This window comes from Bactrocera dorsalis, chromosome 2 (assembly GCF_023373825.1).
Source record: "Bactrocera dorsalis isolate Fly_Bdor chromosome 2, ASM2337382v1, whole genome shotgun sequence".
NCBI lineage: Eukaryota > Metazoa > Arthropoda > Insecta > Diptera > Tephritidae > Bactrocera > Bactrocera dorsalis.
Window position 1 is genome coordinate 30,606,389 of NC_064304.1, and position 27,682 is coordinate 30,634,070.

Below are 27,682 nucleotides of genomic sequence, written 5' to 3' on the forward strand. Positions count from 1 at the left end.
AAAAGTCCAGAAAATAATTTCGGATAACCTCAAAGGGAAGTTGTTTGAGATAGCAGGTACTCTAAACATATCAACTGAACGTTCACGTCATATAATTCCCGAATATTTGGGTATTATAAAGTTCTGTGCAAAGTGCATGTCGCGCGAGCTCACTTTTGAACAAAACTAACGACCAGTTGATGATTCGGAGCACTGTTTGGAGATGTTCAAACGTAATAAATCCGTCTTATCGCGTCGATATTGGACAATGAATGAAACATGGCTCCGACATTTTAATCCGAAGTCCAATCGACAATCATCCGAGTGTACCGGCCACTATGAATCCGCTCAAAGCCGTGGAAATACGCAACAGTCGGCTGACAAGCTTCTGACATTTGTATTCTGAGATGCGCCTAGAATAATTAATAATAACTACCCTGAAAAAGGAAGAATTCTCAACAGCAACTATTACATAGCGTTATTTGACCATTGAAGGACGAAATCGCCGAAAAACGGCCGCATTTGTAGAAAAAAAGAGTGCTGTTTCACCAAGACAATGCACCGTGTCAAAAGTGAGAAATTCAAAATCCAAGAATTGGGATTCCGCATCCACCAAATTCTCTAGATCTGCCCCAGGAACTATTTCATGTTCTCAGTAATCAAAAGAACGATCGCTGGGGAGAAATTGTCGTCGAATGAAGAGAAGTTCACGTGAGGCCTAATCTGCAAAGTTAACCCTGAACAGGGCATATTAAGTTTGTCAAGCAGTTTGTGACGCCCAGAAGGAACCGTCGGAGTCCTTATAAAGTATGTATATAAATGATCAGTATGTTGAGCTGAGTCGGTTTAGCCATGTCCGTCCGTCCGTCTGTATATATACGAACTAGTCCCTCAGTTTTTAAGATATCATTTTGAAATTTTGCAAACGTCATTTTCTCTCCAATAAGCAGCTCATTGGTCGGAACTGCCGATATCGGACCACTACAACATATAGCTGCCATACAAACTGAACGATCGGAATCAAGTTCTTGTATAGAAAGCTTTCACATTTGACAATGTATCTTCACAAAAGTTGGCACAGGTTATTTTCTAAGGCAACAATGTAATCTCCGAAGAAATTGTTCAGATCGGCTTACTATAGCATATAGCTGCCATACAAACCGAACGATCGGAATCAAGGGCTTGTATGGAAAACTTTCGCATTTGACGTGGTATCTTCACGAAATTTGACATGGATTACTGCTTAAGGTAATAATATAATCTCCGAAAAAATTGTTCAGATCGGATTACTATAGCATATAGCTTCCATATAAACTGAACACATAGTTACTAAAAGAAATGCACCTGTGAAGGGTATATTAGCTTCGGTGCAGCCGAAGTTAACGTTTTTTCTTGTTTTTTTTTATTAACTCAAAATGTGATGCTTGTGAGCTACACACTTTGCTTAACAAATTCCTACAGGGTTACTTAGTAGGAACCAGTGCCACAGTGCCCTAACCTCACATTTTTATTTCATACAATTTATGCAACTGTGTGCAGTTAACAGTAATCGCAACATGTGGACAAGGCAAATGCGTGCCTTTGTAGTTAGTGAGAGTGTGAAAGCAGGGCCATAGGCGTGACCAAAGGCTGTTTCACTGTAGGCTTGAGCGCTTTCGTAACACATTTCACTTTCTAAACTAACTTAATCGCCATGACTGCGAAATGTCTTATGGACTTCGCCTCAACTCCAGCCGACTTTATTTATTTTAAAGGCTAACTGCTACTTACAGTTGCTTAATGCCTTGTTATTTGCTGTTGTTGTTGTTCTGAGTTTATTTTAAAACCATCGCGTTTTATTGCAAAGTTCAGTCATTCGAGGGCGGGGTGAGCAAACGGACTGGGTTGCTGTTTCATATGTTGTAGCGAATCGTTTTTCGTCGCTATTTTAATATACCGCACCCGCTGTCATTTCGGCGCTGATCCGCTTTGCCGCTCCCGCTTGCCCCAGCGGAAGTAAATTGATTTCAACTTTAGATTTATAACGATTGCCTAACTAATGATGGCCCATTCGTTCTGCTCGGCAACCGCTTAACGGCACGCCACGCTTGCAATCGGACGCCCACACGATTGCCGTCGTTTGTTTCTGCTAAAAAAGCAGTTAATATAAATTTCTATGTCTAATGTTTATTATTTGATTTTATGTCTCTAGGCGTGTAGCTACTTAATTCGGGAGATTTACATGCCAACGGAGGAGGAGAGGCCTATGTTCGGTGCGTTTCGCGTTGCTCGTCAAAAAATTTATTACTTGCAAAATTTTAATGCCACACTTCTGTTTTATTTCGCATTTTATTTGCTAGCATTACTCGCTTGCTGTTTTTATTATTGTTGTTTACTGTTGTTTTAATGCCGGCACTTTTCACTTGCAGGACTGGGCGATACGCAGCGAGGAGCAGAGCTTGATGATTGAACGCGTCCTTGTGCTGATACGGAACGTGCTTCAAGTGCCGGCCAATCCGGAGGCGGAGTGTCGTGCCGATAACGATGCCAGTCTGCATGACCAAGTTATCTGGGCGCTGCATCAGTCGGGCCTTATGGATTTGGTGTTGTTTGTGGTGTCATCACCGGATGAGCATCAGTTTCATTTGCACGGTTTAGAGATTTTGTGTCTGCTCTATCGCGAACAAGTGAGTATCTGTTCATACTTATGCGCGACTAAGATGAAGTTGCTGGCGAAGAATGCAGGCAGCGGTGGTGGAGTTGAACGCATTTGTGAATGCTGGGAACCGGGAGGCATGCAGGCTGTGAATGAGTTAAAAGACGTTAGACGGTGGTTGGTGAGAATTTGGCGGAGTTAAAGTATATTTCAAGAAGAATTTGCAATTTGATAATGAAAAGGAAGTGCAGTTGTATTAATGGGTAGCATTGGCTGCTTGGTGGCAGTCCAAAATTTAAAGATCTCATCGCACAAAATGTTTGGCTGTCATGTGATGAATAAATAGTTAACTTCGAACTTGGTGAATTGTCTTTCTTCAGGGTCAAGATCAACGATTTTCCAATCCTTGCATACCAAACTGAAATACTGTCCATGAAAATGGCAGATTCACGCCAAATTGTTTCAGCGATAATTCTGAGAATTGTTCCATACCTATTTTTTTAAGCCTTCTTTGCGGCCTCTTCCACAGGACTATTGCAAAAACTTATCAAAAACTTGTTGTAAATTCGTATCTATCTTGGAACCAGCATTAAGACCAAGAACAACGTCAACCTCGAACCAACGCAGAATAACTCTAACCAACAGTTGCTGCTACAGACTGAATAGAATATTGAAAATTAAAGTCCTTTCTCGACGAACAAAAATCAAACTCTACAAGTCACTCATCATCGCGGTCCTGCTATATGGTGCAGAGACATGGACGATGATAACATTTGATGAGTCGACGTTACGTATTTTCGAGAGAAAGGTTCAGCAGTAGATTTATGGTCCTTTGCGAATTGACTACGGCGAATACCGCAGTCGATGGACCGATGAGCGGCTACGCTGGCTAGGTCATGTAGTCCGAAAGGATGAAAACACACCAGCTCTGAGAGTTTTCGATGCTGTACCGGGGAAGCAGAGCAAGAGGGAGACCCCTACTCCGTTCGAAAGACCAGGTGGAAAAGTACCTAGCTACACTTGGAAACTCCAATTGGCGTCAAACAACGAAAAGGAAGAACGACTGGCGCGCTGTTGTAAACTCGTTAACCGCGTAAGCGGGAACAACGCCGGTAAAGAAGAAGAAGAAGAGGATTAATTTGACTGAAGAACGATTTGCGAGTTCTGGTTTTGGTCGAGACCTACATCTTTTCCCTTCTCCTTAATAATGAAGTTGCCGATAAAGCCTGAATGGTAGTCTCTAGGTCAGTAAAGAAATAAAGAGGGTTCTAATATATCTGAGATAGAATCCTGCAGCGGTATATTGACACGATACCCCTTGGAATGAACATAAGCCAATTGGATTTAGGTTTCAAAGAATGCAATCTCTGCTGAAGTATACCAAAACAACAAAATGCTAAATAAATCTCTATATTCATCATTATAGACTGTTTTCAGCCAAGTTTATATCCGGTCAATCTTGTCGACCATTAAGAACTCCATTAAAGTCTGTCAGACCATTCTGCTCAACGTATTGTGATCGCTACTAAACCCTTTCTTCAACTATTCAATTAAATACGAGCGAGCAGCACGAAATTTTCCACGCTGTCAACATTAACAACAACTCGCCACCAGCAGCTTCTGCGTTGCCAACCACATGGTATGGCGAACGCAATGAACATTCCTTGCCGCAGCCATAGATAATCTCTCTCACACACACACACACACCTGCAAGCCCGCACTCACCTCAGCGCTGCAAATAGTTATGCCATACATTACCTACCACAACACGCAGCTAACCTCAGAACGCACCACCGCTGCCCCCTTCTACCGCGCCCTGCGTGACCTAACGACGGGCATTAAATATTGCAAATATAACTGACGCTAATTTCCCATTTAACAGACAGCCGAATCCCTAGCGGATGCATCGTTGCAACGCAGCATCGCCGAGAAGCAACGCGACGAACAGGAATTGCTGGCAGCGCGCCGCCGCGAACGACAACGGCTGCAGAGCAAACCGCCGACGATGCGACATTCACGTTTCGGCGGCACGTATGTAATACGGAATATGAAATCCGTGTCGGATCGCGACATCATTTGCCATCAGCCGTTGGAACGTGTTATGTCGATTGATTTCGATCGTGAGAAGAATCAGCAGAAGCGCTCATTTCGCCATGTCAAGGAGGAGGTCGAACTAACGCGACGCAGTGCGTTCTCCGTGCGGTAAGTGGAAATATGCACACAATAGCTAGCATAAGAATACCAGCGAAAAGGTGAAATGAAATATCGAAAAAGTACCGCAAATGTTGAAAAATTCAATTAAGTGCGGACTCACATATTACCACATTCATTTCATATACATATGTGTGTACGTGTATGTGTGCGTGTGTCTTTTATCAGCATTCTTCATTTGTGTAACTTTTTCTTCGTTGCCTAGGCAAATATTTGGGTGTGTATGCGTGTTCGTGTATTTGTATCTATTTACTTGCGCCTTCGTGTTGGCCATTTTTCGTTTGCTTTGTAAATTAGCTTCATTTCAAATTCAATCAAATCAACGAAAAGCGTTCAATTACCTTTGCCATATTCGATTTTCCGTTTTTATCCTTTCGTTGCTACCGTTATTTTCGGCAGTTGGCAGCTGCTAACGGTTTGGCAATTCAAGTAGATTAATCCCAGGTAGATGACCTCGTTCGGTCGCAAACATTAGATATTGGCAAAGTTTGTGTTATTCGTGTTTTCTAGCTTAGATTATTTGGTTGCAAACTCACAGGAAACTCCGTCCAATATACATACATACATATAATATGTGTGATTTTTGGAAAAGCTTTAGCAAATTCTTCCACTCCTTCCAGTGAAGTGTGGGTGAGTGATGAGGTGGTTAAGGACACAGGAATAAGTATCTTTTCGCATGGGTCCAAACTGGATAATCGAGTGGGACATCATCTTTTACCAAATTTAAATATCAGAAAGGTGTTCCTACTACCAGATCACTGTAGTGTCTTCCAGCGGAAATCTAAGCACTTAAAAAAATTTGTATTGTCTTGGCAAAGCGGACATAGTATAATCCTAAACAAGGTCACCGTTAATAAATCAGACTACCTTCTCACAAAGCTGGATTTCAATAGACACTTCCAGGTGAGGATACCATCTAGACGAGAATGGAGAAGAGGTTCAATAGGAGAGGAGAATACCATCTCAGTCTATACCGACGGGCCCAAAATGGACTGCGGAGTAGGCACGTGGTTGTTCTCTGCTGATCTAGGCATATCTATCTCTATACGTCTACCGAACTCGGCTAGCATCTTCCAAGCAGAAGTACTGTGCATAGAAAAAGCCTGCGAAGTTCTATTGGCAAACCACGAGAATATATAAAGCAACTATATATACGGATAGCCAGGCGGCGCTCCTGCCCTTGTCTTCACCTATGACAAATTCCGGTATAGTTCACAAATGCAAGAAAGCTCTAAGCTCTATAAAAGACAAGCTCCAACTAGACTTGATCTGGGTTCCCGGTCACAGGAACATTTTCGGTAACGAAAAAGCAGACGAGTTGGCAAAGGCAGGAGCTTTCCTTAACGAATCCGAGGCGGAGCTAATACCAAGCCCGCTAGGATCGATCAAAAGAGAGATCAATAGACAATTTCAACAAGTTGCAAATAACAGATGGAAAAACATTACAAAATGCATCATAACTAAACAATTATGGCCAACATATGACAGAAAAAAACCAACGACTTATTAAATAGGTCAAGGAAAAGTATCTACAGAGTCACAGCTACCACAATATGGCACTGGGGATTTGGGGAACAAGCGTCCAAAATGGGTATGCCCTACAACGACATCTGCCGAGGCTGCGGAGTAGCAGGGAACAAGGAAACAATTTTCCACTTTCTCTGTGAATGCCCAGCCCTAGCACAGATCCGACACAAAACACTTGGAATCCATCAAGCACCAAACCTTGAATGGATTTCTACTAAAAGCATATCAGACATAAGTAGCTTCATCGAAACCTCAAAATGGTTTGAGAGAGAAGGTGAAACGTGATAGCAGATACAGAAGGTTCTACGAATAGTGTATCAAAATGGCACATCAAGTGCTAATTGAGCCCGATAGACAACAGGGCTGCACTCCTACCTACCTACCTGGCAAAGCATGTGCTCACAACAGTAAATCTTCCCATATATAAAGATAGTCAAGCGACTTTGATACCACTAAAGTCTCTTAGAGTTTCATCAAAGATAGCGAAAGAATGCCATGATCTCTTGGCAGATCTGACATCACCATAAACCTGAAATCGGTTCCAGGGCATAGTGATATTCTTGGCAATAGTGAAGCAGATGAACTAGCCAACGCAGGCAGCACTCAATAACTAGACTCCGAAGAAGAGGGACTTTATATGCGTCTGGCTACTTGCAGTTCTCTAATCGACAAACATGTTGCATATATGTGTAGCTTAGATTTGGAGCCAATCCCTAAGTTGCTGCATAAGCAGGCCGACATGACGGAATACTAGTCGCACATGGCGATTATTCATAAGGAATGACATAAGAACGCTAGTAGAAGTGTTAACAGGTCACTGTGTATTTTGTCGACTTGCTAGCGGAATGATAACAATATACAATGATTACTGTAGAAGCTTTCAGGTGGTAGAAAAAGAAGAGACTTTAACGGGGTTTTAAATAAGAACTACTTTTGATGCCATTAGGTAAGGAACTCGATTACTTTTGCATGACCATCACGGGCACGCTTGCAGAAATCCAGATACTGGGTTATTCCTTGAGATAACATGTTCAACAAACTTGGTTTTCTATAAATCGATTGTGACATTCACTGTGTGTGGCTTGTGACACCGTTCTGTTGGAACCACATATTGTCCAAGTCCATATCAGCCAATTCAGGCCAAAAATACTGGGTTATTATTGAGCGATAGGGATTCCCATTCACAGTAATGTGCCGGGCTTGATCACCACAGAAGAAGTACGGTCCAATGACGCCGCCGACCCATGAACCGCATCAAATCGCAATTTTTTCGGTATGCAAAGATGACTGATGCCGTACGTACGATGTGCTTTTACAGGAATAAAGTATTTCATTGATATCCCAAACCGCTTTTGTTTTATGAAAAAAAAACTATTGTAGCGCTCTTAATGAAAACCCCGCTCGAAAGGTTGAGGCCACTGACTACGATTTTCGGGTGTGTTTGTAGCAATTGACTCTAGAGGAATAGCCCAGATCATGAAACACAAATAACACAGGGTATACCATAAAGTTACTTTGTAGAATGCCGATCATTATCTATGCGCATTCCCAGCCTTCAGCCGAATACGAAAGGATATATTTCATGGCTACCAATACTCTAAATTAAGAGACATTGAGAAGCCGGGGTAGAAAAGAATTAGGTTTATTTACCAATTGTACAGAGTTGTTGGATATGGCTGCGATCAGGCGGTCATGCTCCTTGTTCCATCAACCAACCACCAACCAAATCATAAATTAAAAAAAAAATGCTTTCCAAAAAATGCAATTAATTCACATTATTTACTGAAGAAAAAACGTAAAATCTCAATTTTTAACTCCAGCACAAGTGTGTGCCGCGAACAAGTGGAATTACCTTTAATTTATTTACACCACATCCGCTGCACACGGTGCGAATAACAACGCGAAGTGCGCCATCACTGCTGCTGCTGTTGGTGTCGTTGTGGGGCGCCGTGGCGTATGCGCAACCTCAGGAGTAATTGCTGAATGTTTACGCTTTGTCAGCTAATAAAAGCTCATACACTTTGGCCAACTAACGTATTGTATTGTTCGTGGCACTTCAGCTGATGCATATCAACGACGTGTGCACCGGCTTCGCAGCACGTTAGTCAACCAGTCACATCGTAAAAGTTCATCAATGTCACGTGTTGTGCAGGTGAGGGTTTTATATTTATTATTTTGCTACGTTTGAGCGCATATCTTATGGGGTACATAAAAAGCAATGACAACAAAAAAAAAACCGACCCTTTAAACGCATTCATAAAAACAAGATAAATTTCGGAACAAATCAAGTGAGGAATTTTTTATTATTTTATTTTGGCAATTTATCTGTAACAAAAATCACTCGAGAATCGTATTAAAAAAATGTAGGCTATAATTTTTAAAATTGAAACGTTAACAGCAACCATAAGATCATGTGTTGCCTTGCATTTGATTGTAATGTAGCTATCATACGTGAGATGTGCCAAGAATCGGTCCAACGCTACTTACTGAGATGGAGTGTCGAATCTGGTGAACACGGTTGTTGAGCGTCGGTTTTCATTGGGTTTTGGGCTTAAATTCGGTCACTTACGTGGCTCGTTGCGATAGTGCATTATGATCGTGTAAAACCCATGAACAGTTCTTCCACAATTCCGGCCGTTTTTGACGGATGTTCTCGCGCAAACACCTCAATACGGCCAAATACAAATCGTTATTGACCGCGTGTTCTCCGAAACAAATTCATGATGCACCAAACCACGAACATCAAAAAAAAAAAAACAGTCAGCATCACCTTGATTTTTGAGCGGCTTTGACTTTGGCTTTGTTTTTTTTTTGGTTTCGTCTTCGTTTTTTCCTTCCATTGCTTATCAAATTCAAAAACCCATGTCTCAATGGCAGTTATAATGCTCTCCATGAATGTGGGATCGGAATTCGCACGATCAAGCATGTTCAAAGAGGCCTGTTTTCGATACTCTTTAAAAAAAAAAAATCAGCTTTATGGGGACGAGTTGAGCAAAAACGCGTTTCCTACCCAAGTAATCCACCAAAATCGTTCAAACGGACTGGTAAGAGATGTCAAGCTCTCTTGCCAACTCCCTAAAACTGGCTCGACGATTTTCAAGAACCATATCCCTCATTTTATAGCTAACAACTAAGTCGGAACATTTAAAATTATTTTGACTATTTTTCGAGTATTTTTTCGATTTAGACGAAAGATTGACAGCTTAAAAATACTTTTAGCTGCTCACACCAATTTCTACTAAAGCATTTAATAATTTTCTTACCTTAACTCGACTTAAGCTATTTTTGCAAATTTCCGGTTTTAAACTTGAATTTGTTGTTGTCGTAAATATGGCCTTTAAGCCAACTTTAGACCGCAGTTTAGAAAATTTTCAAATGCATATTTTGTATTAAATGGTTTTTCATATCATTTTATTGTTGTTGCTATTGTAATTGCACTACTTCTTCATCGCCTGCAGTTGAAGCGCTTAAACGGCTAATAAGCACAGACATTTCGAGCGCAAAGTCAAGTGGAGTCAAACGGAGCAATCCATTGCAAATGACAAGATAGAAATAAATAGAAGCAAAATTTCCAACTTCGACACTGACCGCGACTGTGCGTGTGGTTGTGTGGCAACCTAAGTACGTATACAGAAGACGTAATAAAACAGCGCAAATAATAAGTTTATCTTGTAAAGTGGTCTCCTCGCCACAATTGCTTTGAATCCACCTTGAACCGTTATGAGCAATATGCAGCTGTCGAGCGCAGCCGTTTATGCAAGCAAATCAAGGCAAGCAAGCAACAAGGCAACAACAATAATGATGATAATAACTGTGTGGTAACACAAAGCCGCGAGAGAAATCTAGAAAAAAATAAAAAAAAAAATAAAAAAAATTAATAAAAAAGAAAAACTCAACTAAGCATCGATTGCCAGCCACAAATGCTGCATTTGTTATACACGCATACATACGGACATCTATAACTGTACATATGTATATCTTTATCTGCCATGTACTGCTAAAGCACTTTAGCCTTTCACCATTGCTCTCGCACTCCATTCTAATTGAGTGCTTTACTGCGGATTTTTTATTTTCACTTGAGCCGCGGCGCGTTTCAAAGGGAGAAGCGAAAAAGCATTGCTTACGGTGCAACTAACAGTGTAGCTGAGTTGCGCGTACGTGTTACGGTTAAAGGAGCCGTAAAATAAGCTGCAAGCTGCCGGCACACGCTTCACGCACACACACTCACACACAATGTGGTGCGATATAGCACCACTGGCCATAATAAGCGTCGAGTGAATTTGCTGCAACAACAAATTACATGGCATACAACAATTGGAAATTGCAATTTTCGTTAGCATCGAATGAAATAATTTGTAGTTGGTTTTCTACTTAGGGCTATACATTTATATGCACTCTCACATGTATAAGCACATACCATATGTGTATGGGTGTGTTGGTGTGCAGGTGTTTAGCACTTTCCTCTTTTGCAGTTTAAGGTCATTTTTGCTGGAATTCTGTCTGTGCACAAGCCTTGCGGAGTTGTGCTCTGCATACTTGTTATGTGTGTTGAATGTTGAGTCCAAACCCGATCCAGGAGAAACATTTGTGTCTGTAATAAAAAGTTCCGACCCGGTTCCACTTTTATCTCAATAGTGTTTCCAAGTGGACTTTCTCTAGGGTTCCGTGACGTATGTAGCAACAACGACACAGAAAGTAATGCTGGTAAGGCCAATGTTCTTTAACATAGCCATATCGTTCGATGAAGGGAATTATCGACGGGAATACAAACTGTATCACAGTGGCTTTCTGATCAGCCCATGATCCATGATCTCGGAATAAATAATATTTCCATTCGCTTTGCAATTTGTTAGGTTATATTAGGTTAGGTTCAATGGCTGATCCTCAAGATGAAGTGTTGAAATGTTGCCATTTCGTCTTCTTCCTTATGGCTTGTGTAGGTGGCATCCGAATAAATGCTAAAGCTAAGGCTCAAACCAACCATGACACTTACTCCATACTGCAATCTGCAAGTTGTCCATGTATATACATATGTAACTGAAAGGTGTATGTATGTCCGTAAGAGTTGTTATCAGATTTAGAGAATTTGAGTTCCCTAATGAGCAACTCTCTGAACATTCAACAATCCTTTCACGCTTTAGTTTCATACCGGATCTTTTAGATCATTAGTCGCCAAATGAAACTCTGGCGCCACATTTTCTGTTCACATACCTGCAAAGGAGTTGAGCGAGGGTAGAAGCCGCTGGAAGAAAGGGACAGCTCCTTTAGAGATGGGCCAAAGTTTCGGGGAAATTGTAAGATGATGGTGGCGAAAACTCTTTGTTGGTCTGTATTACTCTTGTATAGATGTGTGGCATAAGGATGATAACAAAAGGGTTTTCACGGTTTTTTAAGTACCTATAGTATTCCATATAAATTCGACATTCTCCCATTGACTGCTCCACTGCAAAAAAACATGAGTTAAAATTATCTAAACGAAAACGTTCTTGGAATATTTCGGAACCTTATGATTTAATATGCCTTTCCGATAGGTTGGGGTTGAAAAATCTTGGTATGTCAGATCGTTAGTCCAGTTCCGGGTGAATTGTTTGGTATCAAACTTAGTCGCCTCAGTAGATTTGTAACAAGCTCAAAGCGCAACCTATATACAAGAGGTCTTTTGATGCATATTTAAGACTATTTGACCTCAAAAAGAAGTGGTATTTCAACTTTCCAATATAATTTCACTGGGCTTCGTTGCGTAGATCAGCCGCAAAACCAAAGTCAACGTTCCGCCCTCTACGGAATGTAATTGCTATAGAAAGCCGATAATGGCTGTTGCTAGATTCCTATAATAAGGTCTTAAAATCGATGGTACCATGGCTGTAATTCACCATAAGAACTTTGCATGGGTAAAATAAACTTGCAATGTTCGTTTGGTGTAACCAAGTCCTTGTCAATCAGAGAGAAGGTTTCTGTTGCCATCGGGAAGTTTTGGGCAACTTAACCTAGACTTTGAGAAATCAGTCCTGAGTCGTGTGAGGTCAAAGTTATTGATAGTGAAACGAATTACAATATCTTGGATCCCATTAGGGTCCGCCTTCTTGTACCTAATTACTAAAGCGCAGGAATACAGGTAAGTTATAGTTCCATACTGAGTACTGAGATAATCGATAACTACTGCCAAATTTAGCTCAATATTTGACCATATTTATACATTAAAAATTTTTAGCCATACTACGAGTATTCACCTTGTTAAAATCCGTTTTACATCTTGTTTTTGTTCCACAAGCTCTTTAAGAATAGTTAAAAAATCGATAAACCCTGTAGATATACGAGGTATGACAATTAAGTAATGAGACTGATTCCATAAATATCGTATATTTGAAAATTATTCTACAACTCTGCCATCCCCTTCAAAGTAGTCCCCTTGGGCAGCTATACAGCGATTCCAGCGCGTTTTCCATGCTTCGTAACATTTCTGGAACGCTTCGACTGGGATGTCCGCGAGTACCCTCGTCACGGCCGCCTGGATGTCCGTAATCGACTCAAAATGGGTTCCTTTGACCACCGATTTTGTTTTAAAGAACAAAAAAAAGTCACAGGGTGATATGTCGGGTGAATAAGGCGGCTATTGCAACACGGCGATCCCTTTAGAGGCCAAATACTGGGACACGCTGAGGGCGGTGTGGCACGGCGCGTTGTCGTGATGAAGGATCCAGTTACGAGCGATGTCTGGGCGCACCCTGTTGACTCGTTTTCGCAATCTTTCGAGTACTTGGCAATAGTAGACTTGATTCACAGTTTTCCCCGGTGGAACGAATTCTTTGTGGACGATTCCACGGCTATCAAAAAAGGCAATAATCATCGTTTTCACCTTCGACTTGCTCATGCGAGCTTTTTTCGGGCGGGGGGCGCGCGGAGACAACCTGGAAACACCTGGGCACGACTAAGAGCACTATCACCATACACTCTTACAATTTTAGCGTACGTTTCCGAAGCTGTTTCGCCCAATCTGGCGCAAAATTTTATCACGACGCGTTGCTCTTGATTTCGTTTTTCCATTTTCGTGACGAGCACTACAAACACACGTCTACTCAACTTGACGCAGCAGGCGAACTAAACAAGCTAGAGCGATGGTACATATATCAATGGAGAGGGGAGGGATGTCGAAAAAAGAGAAAGGGAATTCAAGGTCACAGGTTTACCACAAGCGCGGCAATAAAATCAGTCTCAGTACTTAATTGTCAAACCTCGTACTCTCTGATATATGTAGTCAGTGTATGATTGTTTATCCCTTCTGCTGCAGTTTCCACTATTTTTTAAGGGATTACTTTCAACTTATTTCGTTTATTTTGTGCAACATAGTTGGCCGCCTTTGGCATTGACTTCTACTAACAAATAAAACATATAAGTATTTATTTGACTCTTCCTCTTTATTGTGCAACAAGAGGAAAATACAGTCAGTATGTTTACTCACTTTTATTATTTATTTCATATTTATCCTCTTGAAGAAGAGAAATAAAATCGCCGCGCTCATAGCAGCTCCCACTTATACTACATAAAGATCAGCAGATTTTAATATTAGGGGTAGGACTACAAAGTAAGAGTATGTACTTAAGAAAAACAAAAAGCTAAGAATAATCACACTTTTAGATTTCAAAAAAAGTTAAAGTAAAGTTATGTTAAATTTGACCCATATTTGTTCACAATTATTTCTAACTATTTCTATTGCTTCATAAGTACTACTAATTTTGAAAGTCCTACCCCTCAATCACATTTTCTACCGCCGACGTAGCCGCATTTTAACGGCACATGTGCAGTTGAAGTGTTTGAAAATACTCGTAAATAAGCTTTTGCTCTTCTCACTTCCTCTTCATGTTATATTTTCATTTTCCTTTTTAATACATTTTTAATCGCTTTGGAAATATCGTATATTGCTGCGAGATGGTGAAAATAAGTGTTCTTTGGTTGACCTTGAAGCATTAATCTTTGTTGGCTGAGGATAAGTGCGCCATTTAAAATTCAGAATTTAATCAAAGTATGGAAAATGTGGAAAATGTACGCTTAAAGAGAATTCTCTTTATGGTATTTTTCTGCATTTTTCACTGTAAATGTAAGCACTCATTCAGAGATAAAAAAGAATTATTATTGATTTTAATGGTTGTCTTTAAAATTTTATGAGATAAATTTAAATGTTCTGTAGGGAGAATGACACAATGTCTTTATAAATTTTTTTATTTTTCTTCTATTATTTCTTTATGGCTATTCAATTCCTTTCATAACAGACGAAAAGAATATATTTGTGGTTATCTGTATAAATGTCTTTTGGATGTAACGGTTTCCGTCTATATTTTTTCTGGTATCAAAATCGTGTACTTTCGCTTTATATGAACAAACAAGCATCGGAAATTCAGTCACTGAAGACAGAATGGTAGTCACTTCCTAGACCCAATTCTTCCGCTCTCTTTGCTTTAAGTTTATTTTCAAGATATTAAGACATACATATTTATTCGAAGCGAACTCTAGTATGCCTCAAGTCCTGCTTATAAGTGGCGTACCATTTTTTCGCCATATAATCTTAAGTTCTTTGATTCCAAAGATGCAAAATGTGCTCTCATCGAGAAAAAGAAAACCTTCTGGTAAAACTCTCGCGGATTTTTGTGTCCGAATTGTCCATAATACCCTGCCACTTTTTTAAATTTTGCGAACACTGCCAGTGCAGAGGATCTTCTTAAATCCCAGTGAATGGAGTACTTGAAGTCCAAACACCACTCATCGCAGAACAAGAGTTCGAGTTGCCGTGTGAATCAAGGGTGATAACACAACTTCGTTCTGGGTACTGTAGCATGTTAAACTCCTACTTAACCAGAATAAACACTGACCTGCGAAACCTATGCAAACGGTTCTCGTATGACACTAATCACCCACTCTCCTAACGTCTCTCTCCCTGTGGTCAGAACCCGTCGAAACAGCATGTTTTCAGGGCTTACCATTACAGCCTTTTTACTGAGAAGTTAATTGATTGATCCAACTGTAAAATTCGGTTTTTAGTATATTAATTCTTAGTCGAATTCAAATCGAGTTGAAACTGGAATGCAACTCGGCAGGTAGTTGTCCACACTGAATATTTGGCTGTGCCGGTTATTGTCCAGTCATTTACATTTGGTTTTGTACATTGATAAAGCATCAATCAGTTGATAAATACAAAATAAAGAACGCAAGCAAGTATAATATCCAATCATTAAGCGAGACTATCGTTAACCAAGTAGCCTACAGCGTGAAAAGCAAAACTTGGTTTCCCACATACAAGGTGCGTTCCAAAGTAAACAGGACTTTAATAAAAAAACAGAACAAATCGTTTTTTCGGCAAACTCAATTTAATTTATTCAAATTGTCTCCCACTGCTTTAATACAGCTTTTTGCACGGTCCAGAAGCATGTCAAACGAGTGCTTTAGCTCGTTGGCCGGTATGGCCGCCAGTATGCCGGTGCAAGCCTTTTGAATGGCGTCTGAATAACGCTTTCCTTTCATGGGCAAATGCATTTTTTCTTAAAGGAAGAAGTCGCACGGTGTCATATCAGGTGAATGCGAGGAGTGGTTAATGGTAGACGGCGCATCAAAAATCAAAAACGCCAACTTTCATCCGTTTTGACCGGGTGGAACAAATTCTTTCTTTTGGCTTCTCCAAGCGCGATTTTTTGGGTTTTGGCTCGCCAATGCCTTCCATTAAGCGCTTTGGCGTTTAGTTTCGGGATCATATTGGAAACACCACGTTTTGTCACCAGTCACAGTATTGTAAAGGAAGTTTTTGTCCTTTTTTACTTCTTTAAAGATGTCCTTCGAATGTTGGATTCTGAGCAATTTTTGGTCGTCAGTCAATGTGTGCGGAACAAACCGTGCACACACCTTTCGTAAGCTCAAATGTTCGGACGAAATGCGTTAAGTCGATGTTTTGGAAAAGTTCAATTCCATTTCCATGAATTTCAATGATGATTTCGGCTGAATTTTGATGAGTTCACGTACAGTTTCGATGGAATTTCCGGTGATTACGTATTTTGATTGGCCTACATGTTGATCGTCATTTATGTCCTCACGACCACTTCGAAAACGGTGAAACCACTCGTGCACTCTACTACGGGATAGGCAATCATCGCCATAAACTTGTTTCATCAATTGAAACGTTTCGGAAAAAGTTTTACCAATTTTAAAACAAAATTTAATGTTGGCTCTTTGTTCGAAGCTCATTTTCGCAACGATAACACAAACATACTGACACTTAAAATGCAATAACTTTAATCCAATCGATGAAATGTCATGAAGTTCTCGCTGGACAAACGATAAAGATAGCGGATTCGAACGTACCAGTCGACATATAGATGGCGCCAGCAGGGGGCGCTAGATTCAAAAAGTCCTGTGTACTTTGGAACGCACCTTGCATAATATTAATGTACTAAATTAATTTGGCTGTGCGAGAAGAGCAGGTTTCGAAGAGCTCTGACTTCAAGTGCTTTTATTAATGAAAAGTGGTCTCAAAATTCAGATCATCCATTTAGCCTAAAATTGCTTAGGCTCTTATATAGTCAATAAGAGGGGTTGTGTCTGATATTTTGACGACGGAATACTCCAGTAAATATTACGCAAAAGTTGAGTTCCGAATTTAGTAAAAACGCCTTAAGCTTTTTATTCTAAGCTTGCTTGTTGCAGCTGTAAGAACATCACTCAACTTATCTGTGTGTAATAATAAAACAATTATATTATATAAACCAATTTATTTGCCTCAACTTCCCAACCTGAATACTCACATACATACATGTAAATCCATACTTATCTATGTAAATGCTGTTTGCCCTTTAATCCGTTATTCATGCTAAACATTCATTTATTTATATTATTTATACCCACTTCCACTTCCACTTCCACATTCCATTCATATTCGTCGATTCGTCGTTGTGGCAACTGCAACACAAATCACCATCAAGCAACAAGCTAAGCTGACTAGAAGTCCCCTCCTCCCTCCGCATAACGAGTTCACTGGCACGTTCCTACACCTAACTCCAATCTGATTTGAGCGCGATTTTATTCCTTCAATTTAGTCCATTCTTATTCACAGTTATACCTTTATGCTGCATTTCTATTGTATTTGCGCTGCTGTAATTTCATTTCCCAGCACTTTTATTTCAGATTCTTTTATTTTATTTTATTTTATTTTCTTCCCTTCATTCGTTCATTATTATTGCTATTATTTATTTGTATTATTTGTATATTTCCAGTTTGTGCCTGCGTGAGTTCTGCATTGAGATCCTTCGCTCGGCTTACAACACGCTGGTGCGCCAGGTGCGGCGTGTGTTGGAACGTAATGCCGGCACTGACAATCACGATGACTCGTACCTTCTGTGGGCCATACGATTTTTCATGGAATTCAATCGGTTGAGCGGCATGCAACTGGAGTTGGTGAGGTGAGTACGAAGGCCGCAGAAGAGCGCAGAAAATGCGACTAGCGTAAAGAATTGAGGTTATAAACAAAGCTTTGAAGACTGCCCGCGCTGAAAGTTTGACTGATGTGCGCCCGACTGTGTTTAGCCGCGCGCCGCTTTGTCTGACAGTGATAAGTATTGTTTTCATTGCGATAACGGTAGTCAAGTCTACATATAGTATACACAATATATTGCCGTTGAGCTTTTCTTAAGCGAAATCAGTTTATTGGTCGTTGTTGACTCTAGTCGTTCGTCCTTCAATGCTATTACTTTGAAGCAATTAAGTGCAGACATTTTTTGCGTATTTCGCTCTTCTCCGAAAAAATTCTCTTCATAGTGCAATTTTTGCTGTTCGTATTTTTTCGCTGGCGATGTCGTAAAGCACATTTAAGTGTCTTAGTATTGTCTCAAGTTGCACTTTTGTTGCATTACGCTCACCGTGAATGGCGTTGCGCTGTGAGTGCGAGTGTTAAATTCTTGTTTTTATGACATAACCTCAAAGAATGTATTCAATTTTTAAGTGCTCTATTTTGTGCAGTTTCAACAGTTACAGAGCTGGTGTTATTTTATTGATAGTTGAAGGGAGAAGTGCATTTGCCGTTGCCAATGTTGTGGCAAATATGTAGTCTTCGGTTTTATATACAGTGAGTGCGAAAAGTACGTAACGCAATATTTTTGTGAATATTTTTGTTATCAAGTATAATATGTTGCTCAGAGAATATGAAGTGACATAGTAAATCGAGCAAGATTCTTCAAATGTGTCCAAATGAAGGAGAAATTAGTTTGCCTGCCTCTTAATCGCATTCAAATCGAGTTGAAACTGGAATGCCACTGGATGGGTTGTTGTCCACACTGTAAATTTGGCGGTGTTTAATTCGGCAGGTTGTTGTCCAGGCTGTAAATTTGGTTTTGTGCGTTGATAAAATAGCAATTGGCTTGCTATTATTGGTATTAAAAATATTATTTTCTATGAACAAATGCCGAATACTGGCAACTTAGGTGAAAACCCTTAATGCACCCTAGCCTTAAGAGCTATTTGGAAACTTTAAAACTCTGCTTGACTTCCACTTGCCTTCTGTAAGCCTTAAACAATACAGCAATATATGGGATATTATATATTAATTGCGTAAAAACAATTGTTTCACAGACTACGACAGTCCATATACTACTGTGCCCAAAAAATAAGGTGACATTGTATTTATTTTGAAAATTCTTTATTTATTCTTCCAAATCAATTTCATCCCCTTCAAAGTCATCCCCGCCCGATTCAATGCACTTATGCCAACGGATATATCAATCTTCAAAACACTGGTTGTAGTCACTTTCCGGGTTGGCCTTCAGTTCCGTCTTCGCTGCGGCTTGAATCTCCTCTATCGTATAAAAACGGTGTCCCCGGAGCGGTCTTTTGAGCTTGGTGAACAGCTAGAAGTCGCACGGCGCCAGATCAGGTGAATACGGTGGTTGCGGAACGATATGGGTTGAGTTTTTGGCGAAATGATCACGAATTACGAGGGATTTTTTCCAAAAAATTCAATGTTTTCGGTACCAGTCGAGATTTGACGCGCTTGAGGCCCAAAACATCCTTCAAAATGGTATTGGCTAAGCCTTTCGATATGCCAACTTCATCAGCAAGGTCTCTAATTGTTAATCGACGGTTTTTCAACACCAAATCTTTGAGTTGCTGAACGTGAGTTTCGTCGGTTGAGGTTGATGGTCGCCCTGGACGCTCTTCGTCTTCGACACGTTCACGGCCGGCTTGGAACTCACTATACCACCTTTCTGCACCATCCTCAGCGTATACGCAGCAGAAAATTGATTCCGTAAACAAAATTTAATGCAAATTCTTTGCTCAACAAATTTCGACATCGCAAAAAACGAAAAATTCACTTTTAGCAGCTCACAAAACGACATGTATCTCAAAGACTAATGAATATTTTGACATGAAATTTGACATAAATATGACTGACCGTACTACCAACCTAGAAAAAAAAATAATAATAACAGTTTAAATTCAAATGTCACCTTATTTTTTGGACACAGTAGTATTTCCACGGAATTCGACACTCCTTCAAGAAGCTTTATAGAGGGTATATACGTATATGAGCATGAAATAGTATTACTCGGTCCTTGGTCGGGTAAAGTTCGAGTATATTCCGGCATAACATAGAACCGGCTATAGTGAGTGTAGGTATTCTATATGAAATCGTCGATTGTTGTTATTCTATCAGGGTTACTCGTTATGGATTGAAAGTTCTCAAATAGTGGGTGGCCTAAGTAAAAGCTCTTCTTTCGACAACCATTTTTTGACAAAGCACGCGTGAGTCGTGTCAAGCCCTCATATTATTTTTATTCAATACTGATTGGCATTTCACCATGGAAAGACTTCCGCCGGAACAACAATCGTTCAACTTTATTACGAAAATTCACCTTCTGTAAAGAATATGTTTCGCGAGTTTCCCTCATCTTACGGTCGACATAATCGGTCTACTGAGCATTCTATTCGCAACATCATCACCTATCTTGAGACTCAGTATGTATTATTGGATAATATTCGACCGAATATACCACGTCCAGCACGCAGTGAAGAAAATATGGCAATCGTAGCTGAGAGTCGATCGGCGCCGTTCACAGCACCTCGCACTGACGTATGAAATGACTTGGCGCACTTTTCGTCGAGATTATAAATTGAAAGCCACAAAATACAGTTTGTGCAAGAACTGAAACCGCTCGACCTTCCCAAGCGACATCGCTTCGCTCTATGGTCTCTTGAAAGGTTCCAAGAAGATCCAATGTTTTCGATCCAACTTTTGTTCAATGATGAGGCCATTTGATAATCTTAATTTTTTAATAAAAGTTTGCTTTTTTAGGGATCTAGTCTAATATAATCTATGTTAAATTTTTGTTGTGAATTTTAGGAAATTCCATTATAATCTCTCGACTAAAATAAATTTAGTTTTCTAAACCATATCCTTCTACATACTAATTTATTGTTCAACACTTTTCAGATACACTGTGTCCTATGTATACCAACATTACCGCCAAAGAATTCATTGCTCGTGGTCAGACTAACAAAGCTGTAAAGAAAATTTTAGACTACCATAATGTTAGTGGGAAGCGAGCTCGGTTGTTTGCTTGATGCGCCTTTGGCCCTTCTCGGTCAGATTTTATTGTCGGTTGGCTATGTTAAATTTATTTAGTACGCGCGCGGAAGTTTCGGACAAAATGCTTTCACTCGCATCCGATTTTCTAGCCAACCGCAATACTGCCAGCCGTCTCACCCAACTGCTGGTCACTCTACCATGGATGCTCCATAAAACATCGGTATGACCAGGAGGAGAAGGGCATGCGTAATGAAAGTGGTGGAAAGTTGATAAATATTTTTGCTTTTATTCCTTTCCGGCAGGAGCAACAATAGTTTTATTGTTTAAACGCTACGCTAGAGAATAGATACGGTGGCGACGAAGCGACCAGGCGGACAAAGAGCAGCTGCCGCTGTGCGTAGTTCGGCGCTAGCTGTTGATGGCTGCACTTGTTGTCCAGGGTTGCAATGTTCATCAAGCTCTCGCGTTGAATGTTGTTATTTATTTTCTGACGCTTTCCATTGTTGTCCACTGTTGTTGTGCTGTTGTTTGGTCCATTCAAAGCTAACGAAATTTCGCCAATTTTCCTGCTCCTCCACTCTCCGGCATTCTGTTGTCTTCGTCCCCAACACCTTCAGCTGGTGCGGCGCGCATACGTTCCGAGCGTCTTCCGTTAGCCTGCAGACAATTCACTTAGTTATTTTGCCATTTCTTCCTCTTCGCCGGCCAAGGTTGAGATTTTCAAAGTATAACAATTTTTTTTTAAGTTTCTTGAAAACTATTTTGCTTGTCATGCCATGTAGCCCTGCCTATAGCTTTGCTGGCACTGCGCAAATATCTTCAAAATTGTTTTGGTTACTTGCAAATTAGTTTCTACATGACAAGAATGAAGCTTTACAAAAATGTTGTCATTTCGCTACTGCTCACGGTCCACTTGCCCCTTAGGCGCCCTCAGCCACAACCAGCAACTCCTTCATTCGTTTATTTATCCCTTTCGTTTCGTTTATTGTTGCGTGACATTGCGTCGCTCAACTGTGCCAAATAGTTATGAAGTGTACCAACTGACTAAGACCCGCTCTGACGGCTGGCTCACCCACTTGTGGAAAAGTTCGGCAGAAAAGTCTTGTGTGGGCAGCCAACTGGTGGTTGCTTGTAGTTTGCAAAACTTTGCCTGTCGGCGTTAATGCAATTTGTTTAGGGGTTTTCCCTAAGTTCCTCCACCAGCGCAGCGCTCTAACCACTGTGTTTAGTCCTTTTCCACAAGAAATTTTCTTGCAAATTTTTCAACAAAAAATAAAGTTAAAAACTGACAAAATTTGTGTACAATAACAGTGAAATTTGTTTCGTGCATTGTTCAATTGTCCACTGTGGCGAAGAGATGATGGAGCGCTGTAGAGTTTATAACTATTCGGTGGGAGTAACTCGTAGGAAGTAAGCGTTCAGGCAATCGCAAGCTTTGCAAGTTGAGAAGTACATGTAGTATGTATGTGTTTTACATCCATCATAAAATTCGATCCCGCTTTCATCTAGTATCGCATTGTCCCTGTCAAAGTCGAAAACCTTATGACCATTTTGCTGAAGTTAAACACCATGATCTATGGACCTGCTATTCTCTCGAGCAACTCCAGAAATTTAGTTCTCAATATTCGAAAAGTCGGGTCCATAATTTCAATACATAATTCGTCCGTTCGAGCCTTGTATTCAATCTAAGGCGACCACCTAGCTTTAGAATTACTACAAGCTTTTTGTCTGTATGACATACTGAGGAACCCAGCCGGGTTTAATTTGTATAAACTATCTGTTTTGTGATCTTCTGGTTTCGAAGCCTTTTCCGCTGATTCACGATTTTTTATTTTCTTCGGAAATCTAGAGTAAAATAACTAATCAATTAATTCGTCTATAATTTCAAATTTAAGTCATGTGAATTGAAAGGTTCTTGGCACAATCATCAATCTCAGCTTCGGGGGTATTTCTCGGTAGCAAGGTTTGTCGTTATCTCAGGATCTCTTATTTACCTTTCTACAGAACCTGCTTAGTTTACGTCCGTCATAAGGGTATTTTTGCTAGTGGCTTAGTCAATCTTGATCTGAAGAACTTATAAACGGTTTTGTTATGTTTCGATAGAACACACATTTCAAGTAAAAAACAAAAATTTAAACGATTTAGCTGTTTTTCGAACATAAACAGTCTGACTTCGCCAAATTGGGTTTCCAAGTGGTTAATGGTACCGGCTTATTAGTGTAGTTGCATGACTTCATATATTCCTACAATAAATAGTTCAAAGAAGTGCGCGAATGCCAATTTATGGAGCCATTTTTCAAAATGGTTCAGTTTCGATTTCTGTCACACTTGTATCTTAATATCATGACGGCTTCTCCCGCCGAATGTCTTAGTACTTGGTTGATTAATAGTGACGTGAAGTACGAAGCTATCAAACTAAGTAATTTGCTTGTAACGCTCACTTTGGTTTGGTAGGTTTGGATTTAAATTGTCTTAATTCGTCTTGGGGAAAGTTGATCATTTGCTTAAACCTTACAAGGTTGTACCCTCCCAGAAGTAGTTTAGCTTGGTGCATTCCTGCTACCTGCTGCCAATGCTGTTCTATTCCCACTCTCTCCTCCGTACAAAGCAGCTCTTTTATAGGTGGTTGCACACTGATAGGCGATTCAGTCTTCCGATATACTCCCCGGCAATGTTTTTCGGTGTTTTCGAGCCGCCAGAATACAACTGGTTTCTATGTAAAGTTAGCCCTCTTCATAACGCCGTCTCTTGAAAGCGGGGCCAGTGTTGTGTCTTCCTCTAGGACCTTCATTTGTTGCGACGACATTATCTTTCCTTTGCCGAAACCCTCTGCCGCCATGAGCAGCATGGTATGTTTGGCTACCTGTTTGATCACAAGACGCACCGATGTGAGTTGTAGTATAACTTCAAGTGCTGCGGTTGGGCAAGTGCGCATTGCTCACACACAGACGAGCCTGAGCAGCTTCGATAGTTGAAAGCTTACTGAAGACTGTATTGACTTAGATGCCCATGCAACCGTTCCATAAGTAACAATAGGCCTTACGTCCATGGTATTCAGCTATCTTATGTCTCCTTTGTGGTATATTTCGATATAAATGTGGTTAGGCTCATTTCGGTGGAACGGAAAGTAGGTAGAATAGCAAAACTTCCTTCATTTTGTGCCTATAGTTTCCTTTTAAAAGTTTTTAGAGCAGTTATTCAAAATTTCCAAAGCTGTAGCGTATCCATGGGTCTCAGTAATTTCCAGTTACCATTTTCCGCCATTTCTGTTCACTCATTTCATGTGCTTTGCAGCCAACCAACGGATTAAACATTTTAGTAATTACCGCAAACGTGGAGTTCTTCTCCCCTTCCTGCTCCCTTCTTTCGTATATACACTCGACTCATTTTCGCAGCAACTCGAGCAGATGTTGCGCTTCGTCGAGACTCACCTGTCTATCAACTGCACTCTGAAGTATGCGCCGTTATGCGTATCTCTCTGTAATTTCGTTAATGACTTCAACTACTACAAAGTATCTACCGCGCACTCTCCCGCAGCTGTGCTTCGGCAAATGCAACGTTTGAGGAGTTCTACTTTCGCGCAGCGACTCGACTTCGTTGTTTCTTGTTATTTGTTGTTGCATTTGAATTTTAATTTCTTAACACTTAAACTCATTACTTCACTTTTCCACACTTTTACACTTATCGTCTTTGTGCATTTTTACGCTGCTTAATGCATATGTATGAGTTAGCTAACGGTATTTCCTTTTTTCTTTCGTATTTTATTTGCAGCGAGTCGTTGAGTGTGCAGTGCTTCCACTGGGTGCTTACGCGTATGCAACATGATATGGACATGATTATCAGCGACAAGAAGCAGGCGCGCGTCTGGGCGAAACGCTTACATGTCGCACTACAGGTGAGTACCCACTCGAAATTATATTCATTTATGTACTATGTGCTTGTAGTTATAAGTGTTTGGTAAAATGTGTGCGTCTAATACGAGTAAAACTAGTTGCAGTCCATGATTTTTTTGTTTCGTGTTGAAAAGTTCTCGGCAGTGTCGCATTTTGAAAAAGTTCTGCTGTGGAACATTTAGAGTCACGTGACCTCCAAAAAAGTTATAAATTTTGTCTCGTCTAAATCCCTGACTTACCAGCTTGTTTTGTACATATCTTTGCCTAGAAAGGTCAAGAGCTTTAAGCTCAAAAATGGTTGCTGCGCTTGTCTTTAAAAGCTTTAGACAGATTTTCAAATCGAGATACCATTTACATGCTAGATCATTTGCTAATCAATTGTTTCCGATATGATATTTGAGCTTTTTTACCTTCCGATTGCTTCCGATGTAGCTATAAGCTTTATGCCATTACTTTTGAGCTTCCTGTGGGTATAAAGAGAGATATATCTTTAATTTCGATTTTTTTCTTTACCGAGAAAGACCTGTCACTTACTAAATCACTTGCTAAACAATTGCTTCCGATAAGATATTTGATTTTTTTACCTTCCCAATTCGCTTCTAAAATTTTTGAGAACCATCCTGGAGGCAACTTTATTCTACATCCAATGGCGTTTGATGATTCGTATTAAAAAAATTATATTTGATTGAAAATCTTTTTGAACAATCTTATCAAACGTCGTAAGACCTGAAAATATCATTAATTATACTCTGAACAGGCTATATTAAGTTTGCCACGAAGTTTGAAACACCCAGAAGAAAGGGTCGGACACCCTATAATGTATATATATAAATGATCAGTATGTTGAGCTGAGTCGATTTAGGCATGTCCGTCTGTCTGTCCGTCTGTCTGTAAATATACGAACTAGTCCCTCAGTTTTTAAGATATCCAATGGAGCTTGATTATTCGTATTAAAAACATTATCTTTGACTGAAAATCTTGTTTAACAAACAACTTTTGTTTGCGAATCCTTACCATACGTCGTAAAATTTGAAAATATCATTAATTTTTTAAATCAGCTGTGTATTTGCAGATACTATTGAACATCTGGATTTCGGAAAGCTATATGATGAGCATTTTTATTCTTTAGATATGTGGATATTTCTACCAGCACCCCTCTGTCTGTAAATTCTTCTTGTTCGGATACAAGTTTTATGGACCGCCAGACCGCTAGCCTCTATTTTGTTATACTTTCTTTCGCTTTTGCTTTGTTACTTCGTTCGAATACTATTGATTTCATCACGCACCTTGGTGTATGCAATTTGCTCTCTACTAGCTCACCCCTTCTTTCCCTTTTTTCGAGCGCAAAAGTTCACCAGTCGCCTTCATTTTTCTGCTGCTCATTCTCATCACTTTACGTACCTTCGCCACTTCCTATTTCTCGCTGCTCGCCGAGTTGTCGTGGCAATTTTTAATGTTGATGCAACTTGCCACAAATTTGCTCGCACAACTCCTTCCTTGCCTAAAATATTAGATGTGTGTGTGTGTGTTTGTGTGCTTTCTACATTGGAGTTTTGCCAAGCAACATGACGAGTTGTAGTAGTGACTTATCACATTTTACGGTTATTAAGTGAAAACGCAGCAGCGCTTCTTTGAGTATGTTAAGAAATCAAATGTTGCAAAGAAGTTGGCAGCAGCAAACAAGAAAAATCGGAATTTCACTACTCAAACTATTCAAAGTGCTGTGTATATGCATTGAGGAGGAAACGATAAATACCGAGACTGACGTATGCTGCTAAAAATTACAACAAAAGCAAATGAATTTGCTGCAACAAATAGTCGTACTATGCAGAGAATATATAATATTTACATATATATAGGGTGCACCATATCATGCTTTTTGAAGACTTTGTCCCAGATCTATGTATTATTACGCTTAAAACAAATTTCCAGGACCTCGCTCCGGACTTTTCACTCTATCCCTGTTGTGTTGTTAGCCGCAAGGATCTCAATTGTTGTTGTATGTTGAGCAGTTGATGATATTGTCTTGGCATAACATCGGTCCTACTTCGAACTCAATAAAAGTACGTCTAACCCGGTCATGAAAAATCCATGAAAAGGTCCATCCCTTGAGTCCAATATTCGATAACTCCTTCGAGCGTTTTGCAGGGTAACTTGCGAATGACACGCGTGATGTTTTGCTCCAAAGCCTGAATCGAAACCGTTTTGTTCACGTATGGACTTTACATATCAACATAGGGAAAGTCAAACGATCTAGGCCTAAAACGTGAAATTATTTGCTAATCGAAATGTTCTTTCAGTAAATCCATTGATTGATGCGATGTGTGGCAAGTGGCGCCGTCTTGTTTAAACCAAATGTCGCCGAGAACGCGAACTTAAATTTCAGGCATCAAACAGTCGGTTATCATGGCGCGATAACGTCGCCATTGACCGTTACGTTCTCACCGGAATCATGTTTGAGGAAATATGGACCGATGATTCCACCGGCCCACAAACCAATTAAACGGTTATTTTCCTGTATTTTTGCTTGTTTAGACACCCATTGACTCAGAAATGGGTCTTATCGCTGAAAAATTGAAATTTGATTAGAAAACGTCTGATATTCTTGGAATTTTTCAAAAGGCCAAAGAACGAAACGGCCCTAGCGAAGGTCGAGCGGCTTCAGTTTTTCTACAAGCTGTATTTTGTACGATTCAACTTAAGATCTCGACGTAAAATGCGTTAAGTCCTACTATACGTCACTCCGAGTTGCTGCGAATGGCACCAAATCGGCTTTCCAAGGCTGCTATATTTTCTTCACAGCGTGCTGGACGTGGTCTATTCGGTCAAAAATTCTCCAATAATGATTGCTGAATCTCAAGATGGATCGCCGTCCAATTG

The 27,682-nt window shown here is 40.1% G+C and overlaps 1 protein-coding gene across 1 annotated transcript in view; it reads left to right on the forward strand.

Annotated features, from left to right (window-relative positions):
• Positions 1-27,682, forward strand: part of LOC105231878 (protein timeless homolog) — a 455,353-nt gene that overhangs the window by 13,393 nt on the left and 414,278 nt on the right. The window contains exons 3-6 of the mRNA XM_049448228.1: positions 2,388-2,645; positions 4,497-4,816; positions 17,605-17,790; positions 24,681-24,804. Of these exons, the coding sequence (XP_049304185.1) occupies positions 2,388-2,645; positions 4,497-4,816; positions 17,605-17,790; positions 24,681-24,804 (888 nt within the window). The remainder of the gene's footprint in view (positions 1-2,387; positions 2,646-4,496; positions 4,817-17,604; positions 17,791-24,680; positions 24,805-27,682) is intronic.